This window comes from Bos indicus x Bos taurus, chromosome 2 (assembly GCF_003369695.1).
Source record: "Bos indicus x Bos taurus breed Angus x Brahman F1 hybrid chromosome 2, Bos_hybrid_MaternalHap_v2.0, whole genome shotgun sequence".
Classification (NCBI taxonomy): domain Eukaryota; kingdom Metazoa; phylum Chordata; class Mammalia; order Artiodactyla; family Bovidae; genus Bos; species Bos indicus x Bos taurus.
The window spans coordinates 22,130,386-22,150,840 of NC_040077.1; the positions used below are offsets into that span (position 1 = coordinate 22,130,386).

Here is a 20,455-nt window from a genome sequence, read left to right on the forward strand (position 1 = left end):
TGTTAAGCTTACTTAAATTCATATGTTAATAATTTAATGGTAACTACTAAAAAAACAAAGAAAATATTCATGAAAGTTACTGAAATTCCCATTAGAGAATTAAGTAAATGAACGATGATACACATATATAGAATACTATAGCACAGTTAAAAAAAAAAAAGGATTGAGTTGAAATGAAAAAGTATTTATTCTCAATATTTTGAGTTAAAAAAGAGGTTATAAAATTCTTCATTTTAATAAATATATATGTGCTTTTGAGTGCATATATACATATGTAAACATTTTCTGCATACATTAAGATTATTTCTGTTGGCATTACTGAATACTTTTTGTTTTCTACTATATACATTTTGGTATTGACTGCATTTTTTTTTAAATGTGCACACATACTGTCTTACTATAATCAGAAAAGAAAAAGATTGTGATTGAAAGGAAAAAGAAAATGTCATGTTTTGCTCTGTCTGGCCATTCCTCTAGGCAAGGTCACGAGGACAGCAGTAACATTTCTTACAGTGGACGGTAGGGAAAGCTGCTCCTGGCGAGGAGCAGAATCACCCTCTGGGGCCACCGAACTATCAGATTCACTTGATGAGAGGGTGCCTCCCACAAAGAGTGGTGCTATTCTGCACAAGGTGGCCTAACACAAGTCACACCTTTGAAAAGGGACTGTTTATATCAGTAGAGATGCCTCTTTGTTGGGACAATTGTCAATTAGATCATTTAAGTATGTGGCTGCTGCTGCTGCTGCTAAGTCACTTCAGTCGTGCCGACTCTGTGTGACCCCATAGACGGCAGCTCACCAGGCTCCCCCGTCCCTGGGATTCTCCAGGCAAGAACACTGGAGTGGGTTGCCATTTCCTTCTCCAATGCAGGAAAGTGAAAATTGACAGTGAAGTCGCTCAGTCCTGTCCTACTCTTAGCAATGTCATGGACTGCAGCCTACCAGGCTCCTCCATCCATGGGATTTTCCAGGCAAGAGTACTGGAGTGGGTTAGCATTGCCTTCTCTGTGAGTATGTGGAGAGTATCCTAAAGGTTTGGCTTTCTTAATGCAAGTCCTGGTTCCCACCTGGTAACAGTTGGGAAATTTGGGCCAGAAGCTTATTCTCATCAGCTTGAGATGGATTTAAGTAACCTACATGGAGGCCGAATGATTCTGATTAGCTAGGGCAAAGGATACAAGTGAGCCAAGTCAATCACAGTAGACAAAACTGGCTGACACAATCCTGGAGGCAGGCGGAAGACACTAGATGATAGACATTCATAAAGCAGTGTGGGCTTTCCTGGCAGCTCAGTGACAAAAAAAATCCGCCTGCAATGCAGGAGATGTGGGTTTGATCCCTGAGTCAGGAAGATTCCCTGGAGGAGGAAATGGCAACCCACTCCAGTATTCTTGCCTGGAGAATCCCATGGACAGAGGAGCCTGGCGGGCTGCAGTCCGTAGGGTTGAAAAGAGTCGGACACGACTGAGCTCAACAACAACAAAGCAGTGCAAGAGCTGGAGCCCCAAATCCAGCAGCCAGTTCCAAAGTTGAGCCAAGAACCTGAGGGAGTAGTTGCATATGTAATAGGGGTTCACATATGAGATGTCTTCCAGGAATTTCATCAAAAGATTACTTTCTTCGAGGTAGTTGGTTTTTTACTAGAGCTGATGTGGAGCTGTAAAATGACTTTTACTCAAGGACATCTTAAAGGCCCTGCTAGACATATTGGCAAACGCATGATAAGCATACCTCGGCTAGACGTCTGACAAACATGCAGTAAGCATAACCACAGCATGATTACCAGTCATTAGTCCACATGCCCTTCATTTGCTCAGCCTTCTTAAGGCTTAAGATCTCATCTCTCAGGTATCTCTAGGGGAAAATGAAAGTGAAGTCGCTCAGTCATGTCTGACTCTTTGCGACCCCATAGACTGTAGCCTACCAGGCTCCTCTGTCCATGGGATTTTCCAGGCAATAGTGCTGGGGTGGATTGCCATTTCCTTCTCCAGGGGATCTTCCCAACCCAGGTCTTGAACCTGGGTCTCCCGCATTATAGACAGACACTTTACCGTCTGAGCCAAAGTAGGAGAGGCATTTCTCTAGGGGAAATACACATTAACTCTAAGATAATTAATATTTCCATTAGCTCATACTACTCTGCTATCTTCTTTTACCACATTTGATAGATTTTTATCTCTGTACATTCCTAGTTTATTTTATTCTGGGTTGAGGATTTTTGGATCTTGACTCTGTAGCAAGAACTACAGAAACATTCTTCTCTGTGCTGGGCAGGAACTTTCTACACTTGGAATCTAGAGTGGGGCTCCAATAACATATAAGAATTTGGAAAATGGTGCAAAGAACAATTTTCAAAGACATTTAACTTTTAAAAGAAAATGTAGGTGAATATCATGATGACCTTGATACAGGTTAGGATTCCTTAAATAAGACACCAAATGCACAAACTATAAAAGATTAGTAAAAAGCCATATTTTAGAAAATAACATCCCTGAAGAAATATAAGAGGAAATTATGAGTTTCTAAAAAACTTTAGAAGCTTTAAGAGATGATGAAATGAAAGCACTGAGGTTTTGTTACATTATCCACAATACAGTAAATGTATTGGCTGAGTTACTGAATATATCAGAAAAGTACTTCATCCAGTTTTACCCATAATATGAATTTTTTGACTGGAATCTGATAATGGCCCTACAGTGAGGAAATAGTGTAAATATATGAGAAATGAAGACAGGGGTCAGTTTTATTTTGTTTTGCTTTTGTCCACAAACCAAAAAGAAATGGATTTCATGTGAGAAATATGTCCTGATAGTAAAAATTCTATTGAGATGGATTTCCAAAGGAAGTTCCCAGACTCAGTGTACCCTTTTTCCCATAATAAGAACACATTTCTCTCCATAGAGGACTGAGACTCTGGAAATTTTTTCTGCCTTCCTCTAAGACAAATATTCCTGCCTGCCCTTGAAACAGATTTATAATTTCGAGTTTGTTCCCTAAATGTGTCACTTTCAGAAATTTGCATTAGAATCATCTGCAGAATCTGGGGGGAAAAGAATGGACACAATCCCAGTGATGTTGATTTAGTAAGTCTGACAGGGGCCCTAGCATCTATATTTTTAAAAATTACATTCCCCAAGTGATCATTTTGCAATGCATAGAAATGTCAAATCATTTTGTTATACACCTGAAATTAACATAATATTGTATGTAAATTATGCTTCAATTTAAAAAAGTTTTATCCCCCAGATGATTCTGGTGTGAAGCTGATTGAGCAATGTGACAGACCTTTGGACTCCAGACTATGATTAAACGTTCTGCTCTTTACCCTTCTGTACCTCAGTCATGGTTGATCCCTGCCCCACGTTATTCCATCTTTCACTCACATGACGCTCCTAGGTCATGATCAGTAACCTACACATTAAAATCACACTGAACAAATAATGTGTGGAGCAAGCAGGTAGCTTGCCAACACCAAATTGCTAGCATGTACAAAAATACCTAGTTTTACTGCACTTGGTTTTATTGTGCTCTGCAGATAACTGTGCTTTTTACAAATTGAAGGTCTGTGGAAACCCTGCATTGCCAGATGATGGTTAGCACTTTTTAGCAATAAAGTATTTTTTAATTAAGACATGTAAATTGTTTTACAGACATAATGTACATTTGTACACATTGCACATTTAACAGACTATACTGTAAATATCACTTTTATAGGCAATAGGAAACCCCAAAGTTCATGTGACTCACGTTATTGCAGCATTCATTTTATTGTGGCAGCCTGGAACCAAACCCACAATGTCTCCAAAGTATGCCTGAAACAACAGTGAAATGAGAAGATGAGAACATGCTGAGAAAGAGACAGAATGATAGAGTGCCTGCAAGCACATCGGGAGTAAGGCCTAAAAGAGGAAACAATGGAACAGCTCTTGTCAAAATGGAGGAAGTGTCTGACCTCTAGCCCTCCGCGCTCTACCCTTTATAGAACATCACCTAGAGCAATATCCGGGCACCAGCTGGCTCCTTAGCCATGGCCTCCCATTGATCACCTTCCCTCAGAGGGACTGATACTACGCTCTCTTATTTCCCTTTCCAAGAGTGGAAGAGACAAACTGCTCTTTTTCAGATTCCTCCAATATTACTTTCAGGAACCCTCTACATTCACACAGGCTAAACTCCCTATAACAGAGGGAATTTACCACTTTTCCTGCTTACCACCTTCCAAAGTTAGCAGAGGAATTTTGGACAAACAAGAAAAGTGATCATTTCCTTCATACTCTAGTTTTTGACACAACATGGTTGTATGAGTTAAATTAAAGTGGTTGAGAAGAAAGATTCAGGGAGATGCTCCTGAATTTCTCTGAGATCACTGCCTGGGTTTGAAGGCTTCTAAATACGGTTTCAACTGCCCTCAGGGACAATCTCCTTTTGCCTCTAAAACAATTACATTCACTATGGCAAATATTGGGCTTAAGCTTTTTTAATAGCAGTTTTTCATTCGACAAAGGCTATTATGTAAAAAGAAGACCCTTAACCAATTACTGAGGCAACATATGAAATGAAATTTCTAAGGCTTTTCTAGGAATTTTATCATGTTCAGTTCAGCGACTCAGTTCAGTCGCTCAGTCGTGTCTGACTCTTTGCGACCCCATGAATCGCAGCACGCCAGGCCTCCCTGTCCATCACCAACTCCCAGAGTTCACTCAAACTCACGTCCATCGAGTCGGTGATGCCATCCAGCCATCTCATCCTCTGTTGTCCCCTTCTCCTCCTGCCCCCAGTCCCTCCCAGCATCAGGGTCCTTTCCAATGAGTCAACTCTTCGCATGAGGTGGCCAAAGTATTGGAGTTTCAGCTTCAACATCAGTCCTTCCAATGAACACCCAGGGCTGATCTCCTTTAGGATGGACTGGTTGGATCTCCTTGCAGTCCAAAGGACTCTCAGGAGTCTTCTCCAACACCACAGTTCAAAAGCATCAATTCTTCGGCACTCAGCTTTCTTCACAGTCCAACTCCCACATCCAAACATGACCACTGGAAAAACCATAGCCTTGACTAGATGGACCTTTGTTGGCAAAGTAATGTCTCTGCTTTTCAATATGCTATCTAGTTTGGTCATAACTTTCCTTCCAAGGAGTAAGCATCTTTTAATTTCATGGCTGCAGTCACCATCTGCAGTGATTTTGGAGCCCAAAAAAATGAAGTCTGACACTGTTCCCACTGTTTCCCCATCTATTTCCCATGAAGTGATGGGACTGGATGCCATGATCTTAGTTTTCTGAATGCTGAGCTTTAAGCCAACTTTTTCACTCTCCTCTTTCATTCTCATAAACAGGCTTTTTAGTTCCTCTTCACTTTCTGCCATAAGGGTGGTGTCATCTGCATATCTGAGTTAGCATTATATAAACATCTTGTCTCCAAAATGTACACCCATGGGAGAGGGCTTGAGTTAGGCTATTAGAACGAATCATATGCCAGGCTTGAGGACATAGTTAATAGTCCTTTTAGCTATAGGCTATAGAAGCCTAGATGCCAATTAACACTGCACTGAGAAACTCACTTTTATCAGTTTTATTCTCCAAGAACAACTTACTCCAAACCTAGTGCCCAGGCATCTTTCTGACTCAGTCTGGGTAGTGCTTTTATAGCTCAGAAGTCTTGAGTTCTGTGTCCTGTTTCCACTTTTTGGAATGGCTTAGGGAAAGCTTGCATAGAAGTTAAGGTAAAAGGAAAGTCTAATTTTTGGAATTGTAGGGACATTTAAATATTTGTAGAATTGATTCTTGGGACATTATCACATTTAGTCTATGTCCAGTGCTCAGCTGCTCAGTCATGTCTGACCCTTTGTGACCCATAGACTATAACCCACTAGGTTCCTCTGTCTATGGGATTTTCCAGGCAAGAATATTAGAGTGGGTTCCCATTTCCTCCTCCAGGGGATCTTCCCGACCCAGGGATCAAACCCACATTTCCTGTGTCTCCTGCATTGCAGGCAGATTCTTTACTGCTGAGCCATCGGGGAATAACAGTTCCTCATGATTTGGCTTTTTCAGCCATTGATAGTCACAACACAATCTGGTTCCTCTACTGCCACTCAGAGACTTGAGTTCTGTTACTTCTTCTTCAGCTACTTTTGTTGACATTTGAAAGAATCAGCACAAGAAAGAGCAGGTGTTTCTGTCCTAAGTTCTCTAAATACAGAAGCTTCATCAAAGTTTTTAGCTGGCATTCCAAGAGTTGGCAGGGTAACAGATATTTACCTGGTGCCTACTGTGTGCCAAGCACTGTTCCAGGTACTAAGGATACTTCAGAAATCAACACAGATAAAGTGCCTACCCTTTTGAGGAAGGAAGGAATGTAGAACTCCTGAAACCCAAAATCTACTGGAAGGATGCATCTGAGGTCTATCTATGCTTAACTGATATGCTGAAGATATGATAGATAACTTGTTTTTTGAACTAGCTATTAAACTCAAAAGTTCCATCCAGGTTTTAACAAGAATCAGCTAAAGACCTTACTCCAAAGTCAAAACTAAATCTGAGGTTTTGCCACTTCCTCTTTATATCATACAAATTTGGTTAGTTTTACAGTGTTTCATCTTAGAGATTATTCAAATTACAAAATGTTATACACATTTATAAGATTCTTTATTGAATGACTGCCTATTACATAAGTTTGTCTGTGAGCAACTTTTTTACTGAACAAACTAGTAGTAAAAACAGGAGTATTTTTTGTTCTTCATTTTCATTTTCCTGATCTCTAACCCTTTTACAAAAAAAAAAGAAAAGGTCAAAACAAAACCACAAGTACCGTATCAAGACGCTAAATCTTGAGGCAAATCAGATGGGCTCCAAAGTCATCGTGTTGCTATTGCATACTTTCTGCACTCTATCTTACCTAAATCATTGATTTAACTTTTAGTTTTATAATCTAATTCTGGTTTCACTGTTTTTCTCCTTAAAACTTCTGAAGTGCTGACCCAGGCAAAAGCCCTTGTCTATTTAACTACATTTGAGTCTCACCGGACATCAATAAAATCAGTAACAAGGTGAAATGTTTAGATTATGTTTTCCCTAAGGAAAAAAACATATATACATAATACACATATAATATATAATCTGTATATATACCAACAACTATGGTATAACTCTTTTATAGTGGCTGGATTTCTTACTTTCTCCAGCCATAACAATAACACATGCGATTTATTTTCACTAGTTTATTATAAAAGGATATGCTAAAGGATACAAATGAACACCCAGATGGACGAGATGCATAGGGCACAGTATGTGAGAACAGAGCATGGAGCTTCCATGCTCTCTCGGGAGGAATCCTTCTCCAGGTACATCCACGTGTCCACCGACTCAGCCTTGTAAGAATATTTTAATAGCAAATTGAAAAGGGGAAAAAGCCACTATGTATTAACAAAAATACAATGTTGAATTAAAAAAAAACAGTTTTCAGGGTTTTACCTTGACACGTCAGAAATTGTGGCTGAGATGGTAAAGAATCTGTCTGCAATGCGGGAGACCTGGGTTGGATCCCTGGGTTGGGAAGATTCCCTGAAGGAGTGGGGGGCACGGCAACCCACTCCAGTATTCCTGCCTGGAGAATCCCATGGACGGAGGAGCCTGGTAGGCTACAGTCCATGGGGTCGCAAAGAGTCGGACGAAACTGAGTGACTAAGCACATAGCATGTAAAACAACAAAAAGAAGCCATAATTTCAGAGGATGTTTATATAAAGCCATAAACCCAGCTAAGTGAAAAGCTCCCTGTCCATTACCAACTCCTGGACTTCACTCAAACTCATGTGCATCAAGTCGGTGATGCCATCCAGCCATCTCATTCTCTGTCGTCCCCTTCTCCTCCTGCCCCCAATCCCTCCCAGCATCAGGGTCCTTTCCAATGAGTCAACTCTTCGCATGAGGTGGCCAAAGTATTGGAGTTTCAGCCTCAGCATCAGTCCTTCCAAAGAAATCCCAGGGCTGATCTCCTTCAGAATGGACTGGTTGGATCTCCTTGCAGTCCAAGGGACTCTCAAGAGTCTTCTCCAACACCACAGTTCAAAAGCATCAATTCTTCAGTGCTCAGCTTTCTTCACAGTCCAACTCTCACATCCATACATGACCATAGGAAAAACCATAGCCTTGATGGACCTTTGTTGGAAAGTAATGTGTCTGCTTTTGAATATGCTATCTAGGTTGGTCATAACTTTCCTTCCAAGGAGTAAGTCTTTTAATTTCATGGCTGCAATCACCATCTGCAGTGATTTTGGAGCCCCAAAAAGTAAAGTCTGACACTGCAGAGAGAAGAAAATAAATGGGTCCTTGATGACAGTTCGAGTCATAGGATTAAACCTCACCTGAAGCCAGTCAGGAAGCAACAGTTAGAACTGGACATGGAACAACAGACTGGTTCCAAATAGGAAAAGGAGTACGTCAAGGCTGTATAGTTTCACCCTGCTTATTTAACTTATATGCAAAGTACATAATGAGAAACTGGGCTGGAAGAAGCACAAGCTAGAATCAAGATTGCTGGGCTGCTGCTGCTGCTAAGTCACTTCAGTCGTGTCCGACTCTTAGCGACCCCATGGACTGCAGCCTACCAGGCTCCTCCATCCATGGGATTTTCTAGGCAAGAATACTGGAGTGGGGTGCCATCACCTTCTCCAGTGCATGAAAGTGAAAAGTGATCAATAACCTCAGATGTGCAGATGACACCACCCTTATGGCAGAAAGTGAAGAGCTAAAGAGCCTCTTGATAAAAGTGAAAGAGGAGAGTGAAAAGGTTGGCTTAAAGCTCAACATTCAGAAAACGAAGATCATGGCATCTGGTCCCATCACTTCACGGCAAAGAGATGGGGAAACAATGGAAACAGTGAGAGACTTTATTTTTGGGGGCTCCAAAATCACTGCAGATGGTGACTTCAGTCATGAAATTAAAAGACAGTTGCTCATTGGAAGAAAACCTATGACCAAACTAGACAGCATACTAAAAAGCTGAGACATTACTCTGACAACAAAGGTCCATCTAGTCAAAGCTATGGTTTTTCCAGTGGTCACGTATGGATGTGAGAGTTGGACTAGAAATAAAGTTGAGTGCCGAAGAATTGATGCTTTTGAACTGTGGTGTTGGAGAAGACTATTGAGAGTCCCTTGGACTGCAAGGAGATCCAACCAGTCAATCCCAAACGAAATCAGTCCTGAATATTCATTGGAAGGGCTGATGTTGAAGCTGAAACTCCAATACTTTGGAGTGCGAATAACTGACTCATTGGAAACGACCCTGATGCTTGGAAAGATTCAAGGCGAGAGAAGGGGACGACAGAGGATGAGATGGCTGGATAGTTTCACGGACTCAATGGACATGAATTTGAGTAAGCTCCAGGAGTTAGTGATGGACAGGGAAGCCTGGAGTGCTGCAGTCCATGGGGTTGCAAACAGTCAGACACAACTGAGTGACTGAACTGAAGTGACTGAAGGAGAAATTGGTGCTGTCAGGAAGGGGACAGGGAGTTTCAAATAAACTAAATATTTTTTAAAGACATTGAAATTATATTGCTGTTGTTTGTTCAGTTGCTCAGTCATATCCAATTCTTTGTGACCCCATGTACTGCAGTATGCCAGGCTTCCCTGCCTTCACCGTCTCCCAGAGCTTACTCAGACTCATGTCCATTGAGTCAGTGATGGCATCTAACCATCTTATCCTTTGTCATCCCCTTATCCTCCTGCCTTCAATCTTTCCCAGCATCAGGGTCTTTTCAAATAAGTCAACTCTTCACATCAGGTGGCCAAAGTATTGGAGCTTCAGCTTAGGATTGACTGGTTTGATCTCCTTGCAGTTCAAGGGACTCTCAGAGTCTTCTCCAACACCACAGTTCACTGATGTTTAATATGCTATCTAGGTTTGTCACAGCTTTTCTCCCAAGGAGCAAGTGTCTTTTAATTTCATGCCTGCAGTCACCATCTGCAATGATTTTGGAGCCCAAGAAAGTAAAGTCTCTCACTGTTTCCATTGTTTCTCATCTCTTTGCCATTAAGTGATGGGACCAGATGTCATTATTTTAGTTTTCTGAATGTTGAGTTTTAAGCCAGCTTTTTCACTCTCTTCTTTCACCTTCATCAAGAGGCTCTTTAGTTCCTCATCAGTTTCTGCCATGAGGGCGGTGTCATGTGCATATATGAGAATATTGATGTTTCTCCCAGCAAACATGATTCCACCTGTGCTTCATCCAGTCTGGCATTTCTCATGATGTACTCTGCATATAAGTTAAATAAGCTGGGTGACAATATACAGCCTTGACGTACTCCTTTCCCAATTTGGAACCAGTCTGTTGTTCCATGACTGGTTCTAACTCTTGCTTCTTGACCTGCATATCAGTTTCTCAGGGGGCAGGTAAGGTGGTCTGGTATTCCCATCGCTTTCAGAATTTTCCAGTTTGTTGTGATCTACACAGTCAAAGGCTTTAGCGTAGTCAATGAAGCAGAACTAGATATTTTTCTGGAATTCTCTTGGTTTTTCTATGATCCAACGGATGCTGGCAATTTGATCTCTGGGTTCCTCTGCTTTTTCTAAATCCAGTTTGAACTTCTGGAAGTTCTCAATTCATATGCTGCTGAGCCTGGCATTAAGAGTTTTAAGCATTACTTTCCTAGCATGTAAAATGAGTGCAATTGTGTGGTAGTTTGAACATTCTTTGGCATTGTCCTTCTTTGGGATTGGAATGAAAACATTCCAGGACATTTTCCAGTCCTGTGGCCACTGCTGAGTTTTCCAAACTTGCTAGCACATTGAGTGCAGCACTTTAGCAGCAGCATCTTTTAGGATGCGAAATAGCTCAGCTGGAATTCCATCACCTCCACTAGCTTTGTTCACAGTGATGCTTCCTAAGGCTCACTTGACTTCACACTCCCGGATGTCTGGCTCTCAGTGAGTAATCACACCATTGTGGTTATCTGGGTCATGAAGTTCTTTTTTGTATAGTTCTTCTGTGTTTTCTTGCCACCTCTTCTTAATTTCTTCTGCTTCTGTTAAGTCCATACCATTTCTGTTCTTTATTTTGTCCATCTTTACATGATATGTTCCCTTAGTATCTCTGAGTTTCTTGAAGAGATCTCTAGTCTTTCCTATTCTATTGTTTTTCTCTATTTCTTTGCATTGCTCGCTTACGAAGGCTTTCTTATCTCTCCTTGCTATCTTTGGAACTCTGCATTCAAATATATTTCCTTGTGGAAAGGTATACCTTTCCTTTTCTCCCTTGCCTTTAGCTTCTCTTCTTTTTTTCAGCTATTTGTAAGGCCTCCTCAGACAACCATTTCGCCTTTTTGCATATCTTTTGGGGGGAATGGTTTTGATTACCACCTCCTGTGCAGTGTCACAAACCTCAGTCCGTAGTTCTTCAGGCACTCTATCAGATGTAATCCCTTGAATCTATTTGTCACTTCTATTGTATAATCATAAGGGATTTCATTTAGGTTATACCTGAATGGCCTAGTGGTTTTCCCTACTTTCTTCAATTTAAGTCTGAATTTGGCAATAAGGAGTTCACGATCTGAGGCACAGTCAGCTTCCAGTCTTGTTTTTGCTGACTGCATAAAGCTTCTCCATCTGTGGTAGCAAAGAAAATGACCAATCTGATTTCGGTGTTGACTATCTGGTGATGTCCATGTATAGTCTTCTCTTGTGTTGTTGGAAGAGGGTGTTTGCTATGACCAGTGCATTCTCTTGGCAAAACTATTAGCCTTTGCCTTGCTTAATTTTGTACCTCAAGGCCAAACTTGCCTGTTAGTCCAGGTATCTCTTGACTTCTTACTTTTGGATTCCAGTCCCCTATGATGAAAAGGTCATCATTTTGTGGTGTTAATTCTAGAAGGTCTTGTAGGTCTTCATAGAACAGTTCAACTTCAGCTTCTTCAGAATTACTGGTTGGGGCATAGACTTGGATTACTGTGATATTGAATGGTCTGCCTAGGAAATGAATAGAAATCTTTCTGTCATTTTTGAGATTGCACCCTTTTGTTGTTTTTGAGATTTGTCGTTTTCGAAATTGCACCCTTTTGTTGACTCTGCGGGTTTCTCCATTTCTTCTAAGGGATTCTCGCCCACAGTAGTGACTTCAAACAACACATTGTAAGTCAGTCTGAACACTTCTACTGTTTTATCTTCCTCTTCTTTACTTATCTTTGATTAGACACTATGGATGGTCCAGAGTCCAAAGACAGAAAGTCCAAAGAATTTTAAGGGAGATAATCCTCAACTTTTCAATAGGGAATATTCAATAGGTGTTGAAAGTTATGATAGAGATCTATATTTATGCATAAAAATGTTAAATATTATTAAGTGAAAAAGATTACTAAAAATCATGTGTTTGAAAAATAATGTGTATTGTATGACCTTACTTTTCTTTACTGATTTTTATATGCATAGGAAAAAGTAATACATTTACAGTAAAGTGTTAAACAAGTTATCTGAGGTATTGTGCTTTTCACTTCCTATTTTCAGTTAATAGTACATATAGGTCAGCATCTCACAGAATGACTAGCAGACATGATAATGGAATTAAAAGTTTACCTTATGGCATTCATCAATAAATGCTTATCTAAGAAGGATTTTTGATGAAGTCCTTCCTCTCTGTAAACACTTTTTTCCTAGAGCCATTGTCCCCTGGCCAGCTGCTAGTACTGGAAAACTTGTCCACTCTGTGCAGCTGGCTCCAAACCACATCTTTGGCTGTGTTTTTTCTCTGTCTTCAGCTTCTGTTTTCTCTTCCAGTGTCTCCTAGCAATCTTACAGGTGCTGACACTATCATGAGCAATTAGTTCTGAACAGTGAGCACTAGATTCCCATTCTCTTGCTGGCTGTTCTTAGACCAATGACCAATCTCCAGGACCTCAAATGAAGGTGATAACTTCTTCAAGAGAGGAGACTAACTTTCTTGAGATTTGAGATTTTAGGCCTAAAACCAAATTCATTATCTTCTGTAACCACTTCCCTCACTTGAAACATTTCTTCATCTTCAGATAATAGAATGATAGGAAAGGGTGGAGACTTACAACTAGTAAGGGTATTAAGAGTTTCCCTAGTTTTATTCCTTTACTTTATTGTAGTTCAGTATAGTTCAGTTGCTCAGTCGTGTCCGACTCTTTGCAACCCCATGGATTGCAGCATGCCAGGCTTCCCTGTCCATCACCAATTCCCGGAGTTTACTTAAACTCATGTCCATTGAGTCGGTGATGTTATCCAACCATCTCATCCTCTGTCGTCCCCTTCTCTCACCTTCAATCTTTCCCAGCACCAGGGTGTTTTCAAATAAGTCAGCTCTTCGCATTAGGTGGCCAAAGTATTGGAGTTTCAGCTTCAACATCAGTCCTTCCAATGAATACCCAGGGCTGATCTCCTTTAGGATGGACTGGTTGGATCTCCTTGCAGTCCAAGGGACTCTCAAGAGTCCTCTCCAACACCACAGTTCAAACGCATCAATTCTTCAGTGCTCAGCTTTCTTCACAGTCCAACTCTCACATCGATACATGACCACTGGAAAAACCATAGCTTTGACTAGATGGACCTTTGTTGGCTAAAATGTCTTTGCTTTTTAATATACTGTCTAGGTTGGTCATAATTTTTCTTCCAAGGAGTAAGCGTCTTTTAATTTCATGGCTGAAGTCACCATCTGCAGTGATTTTGGAGCCCCCCAAAATAAAGTCTGCCACTGTTTCTCCATCTATTTGCCATGAAGTGATGGGCAAAGATGCCATGATCTTTGTTTTCTGCATGTTGAGTTTTAAGCCAACTTTTTCATTCTCCTCTTTCACTTTCATCAAGAGGACCTTTAGTTCTTCTTCACTTGCTTTATTGTAATGGATGAGCAAATACCTAGGTTCATTATCTCCTTCCTTTTCTCAGCCCTATCAATAATCCAGTCCTAACAGTTCTTTTGTAATGTCTCTCAGGTCTTTTTCATTCTTTTCATTACCACCACCCCCGAGTTTTTATTTCCTCTTGGCTTGTTTTTTTCCCCAAAGTCATCTGTTTTTCTTGCTTTCAGTCTTTCAACTTACCCTGGGAAAGCTTCCAGATTGCATATCCAAAATTAGTGTAATCACTAAGACATGTTCTCATGGAAAAAAAAAAAAAAATTAATGGTTTTATTGTGGTCAGAGGATATGGTCCAAAGTCCAAGGCCAACCTAAGAAACTTCCTAGAGTTTCACCCTACCTTTCATGTCCAGGGCTATCTTCCAGTTTTTCGCTATAAGTCAAAGCTCAATAAATATTCCATTGAATTCATCTCCAAACTTTCTAAATAAATCCTTTCAGCTTTGAGATATAGTCAGATTAAAAAAAAAAAAGTAGCCAGGTTCTAGGCAAAAAAGGATGGCTGTTAAAAGTTAAGATAGAGAACAAGGGTAAAATGAGAACAGGGCAGAATGCATTATTTTCCTGTATCTTCAGTTTCTGCTCTGTTAAGTTTTCCACGAATACATCAGTTTTCTCTCAGTACACTGAGGGGGTAGGCATGGTTCAACCCACAGTAGAAACACAAGAAGTCAGCGACTGGGTGCTTATTTACTAAACCAAACACAACATGGCTCAGTCGGCAAAGAATCTGCCTGCAATACAGGAGACCCGAGTTCGATTCCTGGGTCGGGAAAATCCTCTGGAGAAGGAAATGGCAACCCATTCCATTGTTCTCGCCTGGAGACTCCCGTGGACAGAGGAGCCCGGCAGGCTACAGTCCATGGGATCGCAAAAGTCAGGACTTGTAGACTAAACCACCACTACCAAACAGAATAAAAAGCTTTACATTTTAGTCTCTGATCTAGGACGGTCAAAGTCACACTGCCTTGGGAAAGGTGAAAGGCAGGAGTCTGACCCACGATTCTGACTCTTTAAGGCCTTGTTTTTAAACTGAACTATATAAACGACTAGGCTAATCGAGAGAGGGCTAGGCAGACCACACGAGGCTGGGGTCAGGCGGAAAGACAAGAGGCTTCTGCACCTGAATTTAGGGGAAAGAGAGAAACCACAAAGCCCCCACAGCTGCCGCCATTTTGCGGGAGCCGAGCGGCCGGAAGTCCTGCCGCCGGCTTCTGGCGGCTCGTAGTAGGCGTGGGGAGAGGAGCGGGAGGGGGGAGGGGACGTGGGTGAGAACCAGGGGCCGCCTCTCGGCGGTCGGGGGCGGAGCGAAAGGGCGGGGCCGGGGCCCGCACAGCTCCGGGGTTCCCCTGGCTGGGGCGGGGCTTAAAGGAGGGGCGGGGCGGGGCGGGGCGGGGCGGCAAGGGGAGGAGTTGACCTGGTCCCAGCTTACTAAGCCCCTCACTTTCTCGGAACGTGACTGAGCTGCTGTAGCCTGACCCCGGCAGCCGGCAGCTCTCTGCTGGGAGGGCTGTGGGTGGGAAATGACGGTGATTTCCTCCCTGCTTGGTCCACCTCGAGCATCGACTCCCTTCTCCCGCGGCCCCAGGGCTGCAGACGTAGCAGGTGAGATGGGCCCCTGGGGCGCCGACCTGCGCGGTCCCATTCCTTTACGGACCCCTGGTGCCCCCGCTCTCGCTCCTCCAGTCTGAGCCGGTGAGCAGCGCCTAGGCCCGCAGTCCGCTGCCTGCGCCTGCCCGCCTCTGCCCCGCAGCGCCTGCCTTTAGGACGTGCGGTCCACCCGGGAAGACAGGCAGGGGAAGGGGCGGCCTGTCCCCTTTGGTGACAGATCTGCCATCCCCCAGTTTGAGGAGCGCCTCACTGTACGTGCATCCACCATATCGTTCTGACTCTTCCCATTAATCTGGGGGGTGGCCTCAGCGAATGCCATCCTGGGAGTTTGTGCCCAGGTACCTGGAGCGTTGCACCAAATTGTCTCCCTTATCCCTTTTAGGAGCATTTCACTTACCTTGCGATGTGACTACCATGCCCCGGGAAAGCTGAGCGTCCAACTTTTTATCCCGAACACTTCCACTGCTGCCTTCCCAGGCATTGGGTGGCAGCTGTTCTTTGGGCGGCCTGTTTGATTAGGGATTCTCTACATCCTTATCTTAGAGGGCCGAAGTCTGTCACCGCCGACAAGGCAAGAGGCAGCGCTCAGCCCTCCCCACCCTGGGTCTCTAGGGAGGACATTTGGTCCCCGGCAAGTAGGTGGGAGTGGGTGGATGGTGTGAGTGTCGATGTTGGAAAGTGCTTGAATGGTGCAACACTGTATTACGTTTTTCCCACCCGATAAAGGATATTGGGTGTTTGAGAAATAGACAGCCTAAGGTTTTAAAGCTTTCTCTTTGAAACCAGTCAGAACCCTCCTCCCGATTTTCACTTAATAGCAGTTTACAGTGTCAGTGGTTCCTCCTTGTTATCTAAATCATGAGTGACCAGAAGTGGCTAGCGTATAGCATTTGTCTGCTCCCGTCCCAGTGAGTGGTCTTTTTCTGTGACAAGCCAACTTTTTGTTCTTTAACAAGCATTGGTTTTTAAGGAGATGAAAAGACTGGATGCAATTTTTAAAAAATACTTCCATTGCTGTGGCTCCTGTTTATTTTAAAAGAATGCTTTAGGAAGTTTATTTTCTTCCTGCTGGAAAAAAAAAATTAAGATGACATAAAACTTTCTAAGTCCTTTTTGGTTATTTTGATTGCCCCTCAATTAGCAGATATTGCTTTTATGATATCAAGGAACATTAAAAGAAGCTTCATGGGAAAGGGAAGATTACTTTCCAAAGTTTTTCTCTTAATTTTTGCCTAACTGAAAGTTACACCTGGACATTGCTACAACTATTTGACCATCACCTAGAGGGAACTAAAGAACTTTCCCTTCCCTGTTGATAACTAAGATCAAACTAAATTTTTAAATTGAACTCCCCTTAGTTGTTTGGTATAAAACAAAAACTGATAACCTTAGAATCTATCCCATCCCTCTGTTTTAGTTGAAGGCTCTTTAATACCAAGTATGTTTGAAGAATTGGCATAGAACAATTAATTGTATTTAATTTACTACCATTCTTGTTATTATTAGGACACACAACTCCCAGTAGCTGTTATTACCATTTCTTGAAGGTCTCCTTTGTGAAAAGCTACTATAATAAGCTGTGTATAAAATCTCCAGTCCTCACAATATCCGTCTAAGGAGATTTTTACTCTCATTTTACAGTTGAAGAAGCTGAAGTGCAGGCAGGCTTAGTTGCCCAAGGAGTTGATAAGCGATAGGCCCCAAATTGGGTTCGGGCCATTTGACTCTTCACTGAACAACTGCAAATTTACTTAAAACTGTTGATTTAAAAATTATTGGAATAAATTGACATGCAAGTGTGGTTGGTACAAATAAGGGGCAGTGAGAAGTATAAGTTAGTCCAGGCAAAGAAATATAGGGAACTTTTAAAAAATAACAGAAGACTGGAGTAGTTTATCACTTTAATCTTAGCACTAGTTTTTCAAATCCACATCTCTCAGGGGCTCTGAATGTTTAACGCTTTAGTTCACTCATTTACCAGCTCCTTACTTCAGTTATGACTACCTGTATCAATCAGTAGCTTTTCCAGGATATAATCTGATGCTTATTTGGTAGACTTCAAGTATGTGTGAGTATTACAGGTTTTGTGTGTGTTGACCACTCCTATCTAATCCTAGTAGGAAAATAACTTGTCCTGATCCAGATTTAAACATGTTTTTAAATGAATTCAGCTTATACTAGGGTAGCTCAGAGAAAATTATCTCATCCACACCCCCTTGGATCAGTTGTTGTTGGTTTCTGGCCTGCCATCTGAGTCCTTAATATTAGGTGGGTGTTTAAGAATTTAACCCTGGGCATTGTACATTTCAGGAAGCATAAGCTGTTTTACTTTTTATGTTATATAAGGTTACTTTGGATGGTTTACCCATAATAATCCCTTAGGAATTGGGAATGGTCTCTATATTAACTTCTAGTTACTAATAAAAGCTGATTAGTTACAGAGTTGTTCAAATCTAATGTGTCCCTGGCTGCAAGAAGAAAGTCTGCTAAGTATTATCATGTTAACATAAAGTTTTCCTTGCTTTAGCATTTTCTGAACATCTTTAGAACATTTTACAAGACATTTTGTGTTCTTTAACATTGTATGAACAGCTTTTAGAACATTTTAGAGCACATTTTGTGGTCTTGGGCCTGTTGCTATATATAGTAAAAAAACTTAGAATACTTAGCATTCAGAGAAAAACAAGATTCTGTCCACGAAGTAGACAGTTCCTAAGAGAGACCATTGATCCACCTAAGAGTGAAGGGTTTATACAAGAGCAGGTAATTGTTTTTGCCTCTTAATCTCCTATGTGCCTTAATCTTCAGGCACTGTGCTTGGCATTAGGAAGAAACAAAAGCATGCACAGTCCTTGCTTCTATGGCACTTAATGTCCGGTGAAGGAGACAGACATAAATCACATAGTCACTCTAATGCACAGTCTAATAAACTGAGAAAAGTGGCCTAAAGTTAAGGAACACGATTCTACTTGAGAAAGGCTCCTTGCCTGGGTATGGTGTTAGAGGAGCCTTACCTACAACAACTCCTGAATTGATTTGCATACAATTCAAAGGATGGGTAGTTGTTGTGTGGAGAATGGTAGGTGGTTAGGGAAGAGAATATTTTAGAGTGAACTGCATGTGCAAAGTCCCTGTGGCACTCAAGGGCACATTCAGTGCCGCTATGGAGCATTCAAGACAGCCAATATGTGTTTCTGGTGTAAAAGGAACTAAGACTAGGTAGGTGGGAGGCCATCATTTTTTCCTTCATTCTTTCTCTTTTATGCCACCAAAAGTTATATTTAACTTTTGTTAAGTGATTTATTTGTAGCAAATGTGTTTATAAGGACTTGATATTGAATAATATCGAGTTCCTATGAGGTAGGTCCTATTATTGCCATTTCACACATGAGGAAAGTGAGGCACAGAAGTTATTCGTTCAAAGTTAATTAGTGATATTTTATTATATTCTTTTTCCTATCCTATATTCAAGACCTTCTGCAGGCTGGAAAGGACCTTCCTGTCCATTGTGACTCCTTGATGTAGCCCTGAGAACTTCTGGAGTTTCTGGACAATTTGGCTGCAGTGGACATTCAGCAGAGACTCTGTGGGCCCCAGGCTCTTATCCACCAGGCGGAGCTTGAGTCTGGATCACTGGAGAAAACCACAGGGCATCATTGCAGCTGTGGTATTTGTGGATGTTATTTTACTCATATCTTTTACTGAATATAAGACATAAATATTTTGAGCTGACCCACCTTTGAGAGTCAAGAGGTTGTTGTTAGCAGACATTCCCACCCTTTTTTTTCTCTTCGTTGTATTTTTCTGTGATGGTAGTTGAAAAAAATTTTGTGTATTTGGCCATTTAATAAATTTAGGTTTGCCAGTGTATCCTTGCAACTAGAATTCTTCTTGTTGATTTCACACTGAATCTTTCTTCCTTTCTTTTCAGAGCTCTGGTTGGAGTTGGAAGGTGAAAGAAAATGAATTCTTTTTCCGATATACCTGCCAAGAACTTAACCTTTGCAGTCAATATGACCAAGACTTTGTCTTCACCAGTTACACATGGATTTAATTCCACTAATGACCCACCTTCAATGTCAATAACAAGGCTTTTTCCAGCCTTACTAGAATGCTTTGGCATAGTCCTTTGTGGCTACATAGCAGGAAGGGCCAATGTTATAACATCAACACAAGCAAAAGGACTGGGAAATTTTGTCTCCAGATTTGCACTTCCAGCTTTACTATTCAAAAACATGGTCGTACTTAATTTTTCTAATGTGGATTGGTCTTTTCTATACAGTATCTTAATTGCCAAAGCTTCTGTATTTTTCGTTGTATGTATATTAACGTTACTGGTTGCCAGTCCCGATAGTCGATTTAGCAAAGCCGGACTATTTCCTATTTTTGCTACACAAAGTAATGACTTTGCATTGGGATATCCTATAGGTAAGTTATTTTTTATTTTTTAAGTTTTAATAAATTTCAGGTGTTTTAGGAGGTAATAAAATGTAAGCCTTTAACTTGAATCTTTTGACTGTGTGTTAGCGATTTATACCTCATTCTTGTATCTAAGAAATCTTTCATGTTTTTTCTTAAATATGTCTTAAGTTAGTTGGATTATATGTTTTTTCAGAGTTTGAGGCACCTTCAAACATCTACTTAAAATAAATGGTCGTGTCCAAATAAACTTTGAGCCCTCTAATAGTATTCTTTTTCTTCTCCACAGTCACATATGAAAGAAGTTTAATTTCCAGAAGAGATCTGGAATTTGAGATCATGATTTAAATTATGTAAAAAGCATAGGCATACACCTGTTTAAAAACAGTCATTATTAGGTATTAGCAGTGGAAATTTATGAGGGACTTTTTCCCTTCCCTATTTTTCTTATCATTTAGAGTATATATTACTTTACATTAATGCCTGTTATTGAATTTGTTATTCAAAATATCAGTGTGCTTTTGTTGAAGTTAATTTCTTGTTTAAGAACAAA

General features: G+C 41.1%; 1 protein-coding gene and 1 long non-coding RNA gene across 5 annotated transcripts in view; one reads left to right on the forward strand and one right to left on the reverse strand.

Moving 5' to 3' along the window:
- The window catches only part of LOC113902268, a 42,024-nt gene extending 25,920 nt beyond the window's left edge, over positions 1-16,104 (reverse strand). For both annotated transcript variants that reach the window (XR_003513738.1, XR_003513740.1), the window contains exons 1-2: positions 15,881-16,104; positions 3,749-3,813 (exon numbers count right to left, since the gene is read on the reverse strand). This is a non-coding gene — a long non-coding RNA (uncharacterized LOC113902268). The remainder of the gene's footprint in view (positions 1-3,748; positions 3,814-15,880) is intronic.
- GPR155 (G protein-coupled receptor 155) overlaps positions 15,287-20,455 on the forward strand; it is a 39,694-nt gene continuing 34,525 nt past the window's right edge. For 2 of the 3 annotated variants that reach the window (XM_027557270.1, XM_027557288.1), the window contains exons 1-3: positions 15,287-15,477; positions 18,956-19,150; positions 19,415-19,911. In XM_027557270.1, the coding sequence (XP_027413071.1) occupies positions 19,446-19,911 (466 nt within the window). In that variant the 5' untranslated portion in view covers positions 15,287-15,477; positions 18,956-19,150; positions 19,415-19,445. The remainder of the gene's footprint in view (positions 15,478-18,955; positions 19,151-19,414; positions 19,912-20,455) is intronic. The other variant, XM_027557279.1, reaches the window with a different exon arrangement.